Here is a 13,559-nt window from a genome sequence, read left to right as displayed (position 1 = left end):
TGACATGTCTCAGTGATGGTGGACCTATAGAAGGGGACATCTCTGACATGTCTCAGTGATGGTGGACCTATAGCAGGGGACATCTCTGACATGTCTCAGTGATGGTGGACCTATAGCAGGGGACATCTCTGACATGTCTCAGTGATGGTGGACCTACAGCAGGGGACATCTCTGACATGTCTCAGTGATGGTGGACCTATAGCAGGGGACATCTCTGACATGTCTCAGTGATGGTGGACCTATAGCAGGGGACATCTCTGACATGTTCATGTAAAGGGCAGTGATGCAGTCATTCATCAGAGTGATACATTGTATTGAAACTGTAAGTCATCAAGAGACAGTTTATTTTTTTAATAAAATGTTTATTTGTACTCATTCATAATTATTCTGTATACAAGAACGTGTAAGAAAATCCCAAACAAGCAATCCATTTACCTTTTCTTTAAAGACAATGGTAAGGCCTGTCTGCTCGTACAACGGACATCTCGATCCATCCCGACTAGTGTAATGCTGCAGCAATGCGCTGTGGGAATAACGTCTCGATCCACCCCGACTAGTGTAATGCAGCAATGCGCTGTGGGAATAACGTCTCGATCCACCCCGACTAGTGTAATGCAGCAGCAGTGCGCTGTGGGAATAACGTCTCGATCCACCCCGACTAGTGTAATGCTGCAGCAGTGCAATGTGGGAATAACGTCTCGATCCACCCCGACTAGTGTAATGCAGCAGCAGTGCACTGTGGGAATATTGTCTCGATCCACCCCGACTAGTGTAATGCAGCAGCAGTGCGCTGTGGCATTAACGTCTCGATCCACCCCGACTAGTGTAATGCAGCAATGCGCTGTGGGAATAACGTCTCGATCCACCCCGACTAGTGTAATGCAGCAATGCGCTGTGGGAATAACGTCTCGATCCACCCCGACTAGTGTAATGCTGCAGCAATGCGCTGTAGGAATAACGTCTCGATCCACCCTGACTAGTGTAATGCAGCAATGCGCTGTAGGAATAACGTCTCGATCCACCCCGACTAGTGTAATGCAGCAGCAGTGCGCTGTGGGAATAACGTCTCGATCCACCCCGACTAGTGTAATGCAGCAGTGCGCTGTGGGAGAACGTCTCGATCCACCCTGACTAGTGTAATGCAGCAATGCACTGTGGGAGAACGTCTCGATCCACCCCGACTAGTGTAATGCAGCAGCAGTGCGCTGTGGGAATAACGTCTCGATCCACCCCGACTAGTGTAATGCAGCAGTGCGCTGTGGGAGAACGTCTCGATCCACCCTGACTAGTGTAATGCAGCAATGCACTGTGGGAGAACGTCTCGATCCACCCCGACTAGTGTAATGCAGCAGCAGTGCGCTGTGGGAATAACGTCTCGATCCACCCAGACTAGTGTAATGCAGCAGTGCGCTGTGGGAGAACGTCTCGATCCACCAAATCAAATCAAATCAAATCAAATCAAATCAAATCAAATCAAATCAAATCCCCGACTAGTGTAATGCAGCAGCAGTGCGCTGTGGGAATAACGTCTCGATCCACCCCGACTAGTGTAATGCAGCAGCAGTGCGCTGTGGGAATAACGTCTCGATCCACCCCGACTAGTGTAATGCAGCAGCAGTGCGCTGTGGGAATAACGTCTCGATCCACCCCGACTAGTGTAATGCAGCAGCAGTGCGCTGTGGGAATAACGTCTCGATCCACCCCGACTAGTGTAATGCAGCAGCAGTGCGCTGTGGGAATAACGTCTCGATCCACCCCGACTAGTGTAATGCAGCAGCAGTGCGCTGTGGGAATAACGTCTCGATCCACCCCGACTAGTGTAATGCAGCAGCAGTGCACTGTGGGAATAACGTCTCGATCCACCCCGACTAGTGTAATGCAGCAGCAGTGCGCTGTGGGAATAACGTCTCGATCCACCCCGACTAGTGTAATGCAGCAGCAGTGCACTGTGGGAATAACGTCTCGATCCACCCCGACTAGTGTAATGCAGCAGCAGTGCGCTGTGGGAATAACTTGAAGCTATTAAAATGTGCTCCTCCTCATAGAACTTTAAGTGCCAAATTAAAACGTAGTACCTCGTCTTTCTGTCAGACAAGACGGCACATCATTTCGTGGAACATAAACAGTATTAAAAGTGAACTCAAATAGATAAAACCAACAACCATGATGGTAGATCTCTTTTGGGATAGTCATTTAAAAAGCCAAACATTGATACTCTGCCATCCAGCCAAGACACATTTAAAACTTTGAGGTTTTGAATCTGATGACAGATAAACTGAAGAGGTCAGAGACCCAACATTTCAGACAGTAAGCCAAAGGAGAGAAGAGGTCAGACCCAACATTTCAGACAGTAAGCCAAAGGAGAGAAGAGGTCAGACCCAACATTTCAGACAGTAAGCCAAAGGAGAGAAGACCTTCTCTGTCTGTTGTGTTGTGGGAGGATGTAGGTCCTAACAGAACCTTCTCTCTCTGTTGTGGGAGGATGTAGGTCCTAACAGAACCTTCTCTGTCTGTTGTGGGAGGATGTAGGTACTAACAGAACCTTCTATGTCTGTTGTGGGAGGATGTAGGTCCTAACAGAACCTTCTCTCTCTGTTGTGGGAGGATGTAGGTACTAACAGAACCTTCTCTGTCTGTTGTGGGAGGATGTAGGTCCTAACAGAACCTTCTCTGTCTGTTGTGGGAGGATGTAGGAACTAACAGAACCTTCTCAGGGTTCTCTATTTATTTCATGTTGAAGTTTCATAATTCTGCTTTACAAAGAAAGAAAAATAGAATCTCATGTATTTTTAAATTCATCATCATCATCATCATCATCATCATCATCGCTCTAAATTGTGTTCTCATTCTGTCTCTCCAGGAGAGAAAGAGCATGTTGTTGTTCAATCAGAGAAAAGGGGAGAAGCAGTTGGTTGGTTTGGAGAAAAGGGGAGAAGTTTGGCTGCCCCACTGACGCTATGTTCTGTTCTGGACGTCACCGAGCAGAGAGGAGCAGAACAGATTAGAATGGAACAGAACAGATTAGAGCAGAACAGATTAGAATAGATTAGAATAGAGCAGAATAGGTCAGAACGGATTAGAAAAGAGCAGAACAGATTAGAACAGAGCAGAAGAGATTAGAATAGAGTTGAACAGATTAGAACAAAGCGGAACAGAACAGATTAGAGCAGAACAGATTAGAATAGAGCAGAACAGATTAGAATAGAGCAGAACAGATTAGAGAAGAACAGATTGGAACAGAACAGATTAGAGCAGAACAGATTAGAATAGAGCAGAACAGATTAGAATAGAGCAGAACAGATTAGAATAGAGCAGAACAGATTAGAGAAGAACAGATTGGAACAGAACAGATTAGAGCAGAACAGATTAGAATAGAGCAGAACAGATTAGAATAGAGCAGAACAGATTAGAATAGAGCAGAACAGATTAGAGCAGAACAGATTAGAGCAGAACAGATTAGAATAGAGCAAAACAGATTAGAATAGAGCAGAACAGATTAGAATAGAGCAGAACAGATTAGAGAAGAACAGATTGGAACAGAACAGATTAGAGCAGAACAGATTAGAATAGAGCAGAACAGATTAGAATAGAGCAGAACAGATTAGAACAGAGCAGAACAGATTAGAATAGAACAGAGCAGAATAGAACAGAGCAGAATAGAACAGAGCAGAACAGATTAGAATAGAGCAGAACAGATTAGAGAAGAACAGATTGGAACAGAACAGATTAGAGCAGAACAGATTAGAATAGAGCAGAACAGATTAGAATAGAGCAGAACAGATTAGAATAGAGCAGAACAGATTAGAGAAGAACAGATTGGAACAGAACAGATTAGAGCAGAACAGATTAGAATAGAGCAGAACAGATTAGAATAGAGCAGAACAGATTAGAATAGAGCAGAACAGATTAGAGCAGAACAGATTAGAGCAGAACAGATTAGAATAGAGCAAAACAGATTAGAATAGAGCAGAACAGATTAGAATAGAGCAGAACAGATTAGAGAAGAACAGATTGGAACAGAACAGATTAGAGCAGAACAGATTAGAATAGAGCAGAACAGATTAGAATAGAGCAGAACAGATTAGAACAGAGCAGAACAGATTAGAATAGAACAGAGCAGAATAGAACAGAGCAGAATAGAACAGAGCAGAACAGAGCAGATTAGAACAGAACATCTTAGAACAGAGAGATCTTTGGGGACAAAGCAGGATGCAGCACTCACAACACTCCTCAGTCTACTACAGTATACTACTGTCACCATATATCTTCATGGTGGGGATCCAAAAGGGTTGTCCTGTTCTGGTTCCGTTTAGAGAACACTAACAGTTAGTATGACGACCTGCTGGCTGGCTGTCTGATTGGTGCCAGAGTCAGAGTAGCAGTAATGTCCTGGTGTCCTCTCGGGCCAGCTGGTATTATCTCCTGGACCAGGACAGGGCTGTGAGAGAGAGGGTCAGTAGCAGGGGTAGAGAGGGTCTGGAGGGATGTGGGGCGCTGCCTGCTGCAGCCGAAGCTCGCTCATCACTCCTGTCTGCTCCCACCACGGGGGCCTCTGGACCCACAAACACAAACTCTGTGGTACATCCCTCTGTACAGCCACTGCTGCTGCCACTGCCCTCGTCACCTGGAGAGAGGAGACAGACAGACAGACAGACAGACAGACAGACAGACAGACAGACAGACAGACAGACAGACAGACAGACAGACAGACAGACAGACAGACAGACAGACAGACAGACAGACAGACAGACAGACAGACAGACAGACAGACACAGAGAGAGACAGACAGACAGACAGACAGACAGACAGACAGACAGACACAGAGAGACAGAGAGAGACAGACAGATAGACAGATAGACAGACAGACACAGAGAGAGACAGACAGAGAGAGACATACAGAGAGAGAGAGACAGAGAGACAGACAGACAGACAGACAGACAGACACACACACACACACACAGACACACACACACACACAGACACACACACACAATAAGTGAGGTTCCAAACAGACTCAAAGAACAGATAGTTGACCGTCTGCCATGAAAGATTTCTGGGCCATATCCCGGCCTTGTTGTCCCAGCCAGTGTTATTCAAAGCCCCTAATGATGTCTGTCTCACTTTGCAGGTGGATGTTTATTGTCCTGGAGGCAGAGCTGAGCGATCACCACAGGACGGTAAAGTCAAAATTGGCAATATATCATAAAAAATAAAAAATAAAAATGCTTTTTGGTTGTAATGAGGCAATGCAGACAGAGAAATGTGATATTTCCATACTATGACGTTGAAATAACACTGAAAATTGTTCAATTATCATAATGTCCTTTTAGTGTAAGATAAAAAAAAATATATATATTATTTGCATTTCAGCCTGTTCAGGTGGAATTTAGTTTTTAATTAAAAAAAAAAAGTTTTTCACCCCCAGTATGACATCACAGTCTGATCTGATTATTCTGACCACATATTTTATTTGCACACGTATCCTCCGACTTTGAAGGGGTAAGCGGGTTTCTAAATAATAGATTTATTTAAAAAACAAAAGTAAATTTCGTTCTTGGTGCTGGACAACGGTCTTCAACAGAGGCTGGAGTATCCAGGTCACGTCCAACAGTCTCCTGAGGGGCAGTCAAGAGTCTCCTCTCTACCATCAGCCCCTCTCCTCTCCACCATCAGGACCACTCCTCTCTACCATCAGCCCCTCTCCTCTCTACCATCAGCCCCTCTCCTCTCTACCATCAGCCCCACTCCTCTCTACCATCAGCCCCTCTCCTCTCTACCATCAGCCCCTCTCCTCTCTACCATCAGCCCCACTCCTCTCTACCATCAGCCCCTCTCCTCTCTACCATCAGCCCCACTCCTCTCTACCATCAGCCCCTCTCCTCTCTACCATCAGCCCCACTCCTCTCTACTATCAGCCCCTCTCCTCTCTACCATCAACCCCTCTCCTCTCTACCATCAGCCCCTCTCCTCTCTACCATCAGCCCCTCTCCTCTCTACCATCAGCCCCTCTCCTCTCTACCATCAGCCCCTCTCCTCTCTACCATCAGCCCCTCTCCTCTCTACCATCAGGACCTCTCCTCTCTACCATCAACCCCTCTGCTCTCTACCATCAGCCCCTCTCCTCTCTACCATCAGCCCCTCTCCTCTCTACCATCAGCCCCTCTCCTCTCTACCATCAGCCCCTCTCCTCTCTACCATCAGCCCCTCTCCTCTCTACCATCAACCCTCTCCTCTCTACCTGATGGTAGAGAGGAGTAAGACAGTAAGACAGGTCTGGATGATCAGGCCTTGACATCCACCACTTGTCTACAGACTCCGTGGGGTTAAACTCCTCAAACAACATGTAGCATCCGCTAGATTTCACTAGGGAGCCAGAGACTCATCACAGGGCTAGATTTCACTAGGGAGCCAGAGACTCATCACAGGGCTAGATTTCACTAGGGAGCCAGAGACTCATCACAGGGCTAGATTTATCTAGGGAGCCAGAGACTCATCACAGGGCTAGATTTATCTAGGGAGCCAGAGACTCATCACAATGAAATCTAGACCTGCGATGAGTCTCCCTAATAGAGACTCATCACAGGGGCTAGATTTCACTAGGGAGCCAGAGACTCATCACAGGGCTAGATTTCACTAGGGAGCCAGAGACTCATCACAGGGCTAGATTTCACTAGGGAGCCAGAGACTCATCACAGGGCTAGATTTATCTAGGGAGCCAGAGACTCACCACAGGGCTAGATTTCACTAGGGAGCCAGAGACTCACCACAGGGCTAGATTTCATTAGGGAGCCAGAGACTCACCACAGGGCTAGATTTATCTAGGGAGCCAGAGACTCATCACAGGGCTCAATCCCAGTCCCATATTTAGACAGTGTGTCATATAGCCTGATTTAGACAGTGTGTCATATAGACAGTGTGTTATATAGACTGATTTAGACAGTGTGTTATATAGACAGTGTGTTATATAGACTGAGCCCTATTCCCTATGGGCCCTGGTAGTGCACTACAGAGAGATTAGAGCCCTATTCCCTATGGTCCCTGTTCAAGGTAGTGCGCTACAGAGAGAATAGAGCCCTATTCCCTATGGGCCCTGGTCAAGGTAGTGCACTACAGAGAGAACAGGGTACCGTTTGGAACACAAGGCGGCTGACTTACTGGAGTCCTGAAAGAAGATGTCGTTGCCGTTGTAGGCGTTTCTCAGCTTGTTGGTCATCACTCTGAGTGTCATGATCTGTTGGCGAATCAGAGTGTCCGGTCTAGTGATGTCCACCGCCACCTCTGGGTTGTTCAGCTGGTTGGTGAGGCCGTCCTTTACCACCTCAGGAAAATACCTGGGAGGATTACAACATCGCCAGTTAAGAAACATGTCTGAGGAAGACACATTAAAAGACAATCACATTTCATTTGGCAGGAAATGATTCAATTATCTGGATCGTGTGGAGAATTCTCCAGCATTCAGAGAGCAGCTGTCAGTGGTCCTGAGGACGTTCTCCATCACTCAGAGAGCAGCTGTCAGTGGTCCTGAAGAGGTTCTCCATCATTCAGAGAGCAGCTGTCAGTGGTCCTGAAGAGGTTCTCCATCATTCAGAGAGCAGCTGTCAGTGGTCCTGAAGAGGTTCTCCATCATTCAGAGAGCAGCTGTCAGTGGTCCTGAAGAGGTTCTCCATCACTCAGAGAGCAGCTGTCAGTGGTCCTGAAGAGGTTCTCCATCACTCAGAGAGCAGCTGTCAGTGGTCCTGAAGAGGTTCTCCATCATTCAGAGAGCAGCTGTCAGTGGTCCTGAAGAGGTTCTCCATCACTCAGAGAGCAGCTGTCAGTGGTCCTGAAGAGGTTCTCCATTACTCAGAGAGCAGCTGTCAGTGGTCCTGAAGAGGTTCTCCATCACTCAGAGAGCAGCTGTCAGTGGTCCTGAAGAGGTTCTCCATCATTCAGAGAGCAGCTGTCAGTGGTCCTGAAGAGGTTCTCCATCACTCAGAGAGCAGCTGTCAGTGGTCCTGAAGAGGTTCTCCATCACTCAGAGAGCAGCTGTCAGTGGTCCTGAAGAGGTTCTCCATTACTCAGAGAGCAGCTGTCAGTGGTCCTGAAGAGGTTCTCCATCATTCAGAGAGCAGCTGTCAGTGGTCCTGAAGAGGTTCTCCATCACTCAGAGAGCAGCTGTCAGTGGTCCTGAGAGGTTCTCTGCAACTGTGTTAGTCCCTCTCTTCCTGATCCAGTCCTCTACAGTTCTACTGGGTTCTCTCTCCCTGATCCAGTCCTCTACAGTTCTACTGGGTCCTCTCTCCCTAATCCAGTCCTCTACAGTTCTACTGGGTCCTCTCTCCCTGATCCAGTCCTCTACAGTTCTGCTGGGTCCTCCCTCCCTGATCCAGTCCTCTACAGTTCTGCTGGGTCCTCTCTCCCTGATCCAGTCCTCTACAGTTCTGCTGGGTCCTCTCTCCCTGATCCAGTCCTCTACAGTTCTGCTGGGTCCTCTCTCCCTGATCCAGTCCTCTACAGTTCTGCTGGGTCCTCCCTCCCTGATCCAGTCCCCTACAGTTCGACTGGGTCCTCTCTCCCTGATCCAGTCCTCTACAGTTCTACTGGGTCCTCTCTTCCTGATCCAGTCCTCTACAGTTCTACTGGGTCCTCTGTCCCTGATCCAGTCCTCTACAGTTCTACTGGGTCCTCTCTCCCTAATCCAGTCCTCTACAGTTCTACTGGGTCCTCTTTCCCTGATCCAGTCCTCTACAGTTCTGCTGGATCCTCCCTCCCTGATCCAGTCCTCTCCAGATCTAAGACAGACAGACAGACAGACAGACTCTCTCTGGCTCAGTATTCAGTATTAGAGAAATGCGGCAGATGTCCATGTAGCAGGAAGTTGTGCTGTGGTGACAAGGGACTGTGCTGTGGTGACCAGGGACTGTGATGTGGTGACCAGGGACTGTGCTGTGGTGACCAGGGACTGTGCTGTGGTGACCAGGGACTGTGATGTGGTGACCAGGGACTGTGATGTGGTGACCAGGGACTGTGCTGTGGTGACCAGGGACTGTGCTGTGGTGACCAGGGACTGTGATGTGGTGACCAGGGACTGTGATGTGGTGACCAGGGACTGTGATGTGGTGACCAGGGACTGTGCTGTGGTGACCAGGGACTGTGATGTGGTGACCAGTGACTGTGCTGACCAGGGACTGTGCTGTGGTGACCAGTGACTGTGCTGTTGTGACCAGGGACTGTGCTGTGGTGACCAGGGACTGTGCTGTGGTGACCAGGGACTGTGCTGTGGTGACCAGGGACTGTGCTGTGGTGACCAGGGACTGTGCTGTGGTGACCAGGGACTGTGCTTTGGTGACCAGGGACTGTGCTGTGGTGACCAGCGACTGTGATGTGGTGACCAGGGACTGTGCTGTGGTGACCAGGGACTGTGATGTGGTGACCAGGGACTGTGCTGTGCTGACCAGGGACTGTGATGTGGTGACCAGGGACTGTGCTGTGGTGACCAGGGACTGTGCTGTGTTGACCAGGGACTGTGCTGTGGTGACCAGTGACTGTGGTGACCAGGGACCGTGCTGTGCTGACCAGGGACTGTGATGTGGTGACCAGGGACTGTGCTGTGGTGACCAGGGACTGTGATGTGGTGACCAGTGACTGTGCTGACCAGGGACTGTGCTGTGGTGACCAGTGACTGTGCTGTTGTGACCAGGGACTGTGCTGTGGTGACCAGGGACTGTGATGTGGTGACCAGGGACTGTGCTGTGCTGACCAGGGACTGTGTGATGTGGTGACCAGCGACTGTGATGTGGTAACCAGGGACTGTGCTGTGGTGACCAGGGACTGTGCTGTGGTGACCAGGGACTGTGCTGTGCTGACCAGGGACTGTGATGTGGTGACCAGGGACTGTGCTGTGTTGACGAGGGACTGTGCTGTGTTGACCAGTGACTGTGCTGTTGTGACCAGGGACTGTGCTGTGCTGACCAGGGACTGTGCTGTGCTGACCAGGGACTGTGCTGTGGTGACCGGGGACTGTGATGTGGTGACCAGCGACTGTGATGTGTTAACCAGGGACTGTGCTGTGGTGACCAGGGACTGTGCTGTGGTGACCAGGGACTGTGCTGTGCTGACCAGGGACTCTGATGTGGTGACCAGGGACTGTGCTGTGGTGACGAGGGACTGTGCTGTGTTGACCAGGGACTGTGCTGTGGTGACCAGTGACTGTGGTGACCAGGGACTGTGCTGTGCTAACCAGGGACTGTGATGTGGTGACCAGGGACTGTGCTGTGGTGACCAGGGACTGTGATGTGGTGACCAGTGACTGTGCTGACCAGGGACTGTGCTGTGGTGACCAGGGACTGTGCGTTTGTGACTGTTCAGACCTCATCAGACTAGTTGTAGGACTAGTTATTGTAGTTCTACTGGTGCGTGATCTGAACACCTCTCACCTGGCATTGGCGTGACTGTTCCAGCACTGTTCAGACCTCATCAGACTAGTTGTAGGACTAGTTAGTGTAGTTCTACAGGTGCGTGATCTGAACACCTCTCACCTGTCCTTGGCGTGACTGTTCCAGCACTGTTCAGACCTCATCAGATTAGTTGTAGGACTAGTTAGTGTAGTTCTACAGGTGCGTGATCTGAACACCTCTCACCTGGCCTTGGCGTGACTGTTCCAACACTGTTCAGACCTCATCAGGCTAGTTGTAGGACTAGTTAGTGTAATTCTACAGGTGTGTGATCTGAACACCTCTCACCTGGCCTTGGCGTGACTGTTCCAGCACTGTTCAGACCTCATCAGACTAGTTGTAGGACTAGTTATTGTAGTTCTACTGGTGCGTGATCTGAACACCTCTCACCTGGCATTGGCGTGACTGTTCCAGCACTGTTCAGACCTCATCAGACTAGTTGTAGGACTAGCTTGTGTAGTTCTACAGGTGCGAGATCTGAACACCTCTCACCTGGCCTTTGTGTGACTGTTCCAGCACTGTTCAGACCTCATCAGACTAGTTGTAGGACTAGTTAGTGTAGTTCTACAGGTGCGTGATCTGAACACCTCTCACCTGGCCTTGGCGTGACTGTTCCAACACTGCTCTTCATCTGACTCGGTCAACTTGTCTTTAATACAGATCTCATCTGGCAGGTTGGACCAGAACTTTTTGGACTGCTTCAGCTTCTTCTTAATGTCTAGCACCTGCAGGAGAGGAGGGAGAGAGTAACATGGGAATGGGGTTCAAACATCCTGCTCACTTTCCCCCAAATCCACACGTTTTTCCAGAAATCGCTGTTGAAATATTCCGGGAATCAGGAGGGATTAAACAGGAAATCTGGAATCCTCCAACCAGAGGGGTGAAACTACGACTGAAGCGAGATCTATTGAGGGTTTTTCTAAAACTAGCCAGTTTCAGTTAGCTTCACATTTCCAGCTCAGGCTTCATCCATACTAAGACGATGCGACAGGCTCTTCCGCCGGTTTGTAACTGCGCATGCATGTCGCACGTGGCTAATCGAATGCCTTAACTCTTCATTGAGACAGTGCTGAAACATACATCCAAAGGGGCGAGTCAGTGCCACGTTTGAATTTGTGCCAAAGTCAAATATTAAAGAAAAGTTATATTTCAAATTCAGCAGGTTATGGTGTGAAATTAGTCTTTTAGAAGTGGTCGTCTTTATCTAATGATGTATCGTTAACGACCTCTTTATCTAATGACGTATCGTTAACGACCTCTTTATCTAATGACGTATCGTTAATGACCTCTTTATCTAATGACATATCGTTAATGACCTCTTTATCTAATGACGTATCGTTAACGACCTCATTATCTAATGACGTATCGTTAATGTTGTCTTTATCTAATGACGTATCGTTAATGACCTCTTTATCTAATGACGTATCGTTAATGACCTCTTTATCTAATGACGTATCGTTAATGACCTCTTTATCTAATGATGTATCGTTAATGACCTCTTTATCTAATGACGTATCGTTAATGACCTCTTTATCTAATGACGTATCGTTAATGACCTCTTTATCTAATGACGTATCGTTAATGTTGTCTTTATCTAATGACGTATCGTTAATGTTGTCTTTATCTAATGACGTATCGTTAATGACCTCTTTATCTAATGACGTATCGTTAATGTTGTCTTTATCTAATGACGTATCGTTAATGACCTCTTTATCTAATGACGTATCGTTAATGACCTCTTTATCTAATGACGTATCGTTAATGACCTCTTTATCTAATGATGTATCGTTAATGACCTCTTTATCTAATGACGTATCGTTAATGACCTCTTTATCTAATGACGTATCGTTAATGACCTCTTTATCTAATGACGTATCGTTAATGTTGTCTTTATCTAATGACGTATCGTTAATGTTGTCTTTATCTAATGACGTATCGTTAATGACCTCTTTATCTAATGACGTATCATTAATGACCTCTTTATCTAATGACGTATCGTTAATGACCTCTTTATCTAATGACGTATCGTTAATGACCTATTTATCTAATGACGTATCGTTAATGACCTCTTTATCTAATGACGTATCGTTAATGACCTCTTTATCTAATGACATATCGTTAATGCCATCTTCGGTGTGCCGATCAACGCACAAGAACCTTTGTACCACTCCTATCCATAAAATTAAGTCATACACCAATTTTACTGTAGGTGATGCTGGGCTCCAAAGTGGTGCAGCTGGCTAAGGCACTGCATCTCAGTGCAAGAGGTGACATTACAGTCCCTGGTTCGAAATCGAGGCTGAATCACATTGGGAGTCCAATAGGTTGGTGCACAATTGGCCCAGCATCGTTTGGGTTTGGCCGGGGGAGGCCGTCACTGTAAATAAGAATTTGTTCAACCTTTATTTGTTAAAACAAGGTTGAATAGAAAAATAAATAAAATATATTTTTTAAAGTTTCAAATGGATTCTGTCAATGTGTAATGTCGAAGGTATTTAATTATTATTTTTTTACATAAAAACTAATTTTTAAATAATAAAATATTGAATCAGTCGTCTTCCTCAAATGAAGGGGATAAAGACGTAATGGTTGCGAGGTGATCTGATTTGATTGGTCAAAAGGATGACAAGATGGAGGACACCAACTACAGCAAACACAAACCAGTACAGTAGGGATGATCTGAAATACAAGCAAGAAAATCCACACAGAGGAATTCTAAACAGGATTTAGGATTTAGACGAATCCTAAACACTTAAACAGCACAAAGAACTTTATCTGCAAAAACATTTTTTCATTTTATTTCAATACTTATAGTCAACGTAATTTGGCAACAGAAGACAGACAGATTGATGTTTATCAGATCAGCTCTGATCAGCTCTGGGTGATGCCTACGTTCTGACGTGTCCCTGAGGAGATCTGACACCAGATTATGGTCAGCCTGCAGTGATGCCTACGTTCTGACGTGTCCCTGAGGAGATCTGACACCAGATTACGTCCTGACGTGTCCCTGAGGAGATCTGACGCCAGATTACGGTCAGCCTGCGGTGATGCCTACGTTCTGACGTGTCCCTGAGGAGATCTGACACCAGATTACGTTCTGACGTGTCCCTGAGGAGATCTGACACC

At 47.2% G+C, this 13,559-nt stretch overlaps 1 protein-coding gene across 2 annotated transcripts in view; it reads right to left on the bottom strand.

The window, feature by feature from the left end:
- Positions 1–341: 341 nt before the first annotated feature.
- LOC118947131 (glypican-6) overlaps positions 342–13,559 on the bottom strand; it is a 418,221-nt gene continuing 405,003 nt past the window's right edge. The window contains exons 7-9 of one of the 2 annotated variants that reach the window (XM_090206985.1): positions 11,028–11,158; positions 7,156–7,331; positions 342–4,624 (exon numbers count right to left, since the gene is read on the bottom strand). In XM_090206985.1, coding sequence (XP_090063111.1) covers positions 4,416–4,624; positions 7,156–7,331; positions 11,028–11,158 — 516 coding nt within the window. In that variant the 3' untranslated portion in view covers positions 342–4,415. The remainder of the gene's footprint in view (positions 4,625–7,155; positions 7,332–11,027; positions 11,159–13,559) is intronic. The other variant, XM_090206986.1, reaches the window with a different exon arrangement.

This window comes from Oncorhynchus mykiss, chromosome 18 (genome assembly GCF_057628025.1).
Source record: "Oncorhynchus mykiss isolate SJ-2025 chromosome 18, ASM5762802v1, whole genome shotgun sequence".
Taxonomy (NCBI): domain Eukaryota; kingdom Metazoa; phylum Chordata; class Actinopteri; order Salmoniformes; family Salmonidae; genus Oncorhynchus; species Oncorhynchus mykiss.
Note: the sequence above shows the minus strand (reverse complement) of the source record. Positions and strands in the feature narration are given on the sequence as shown.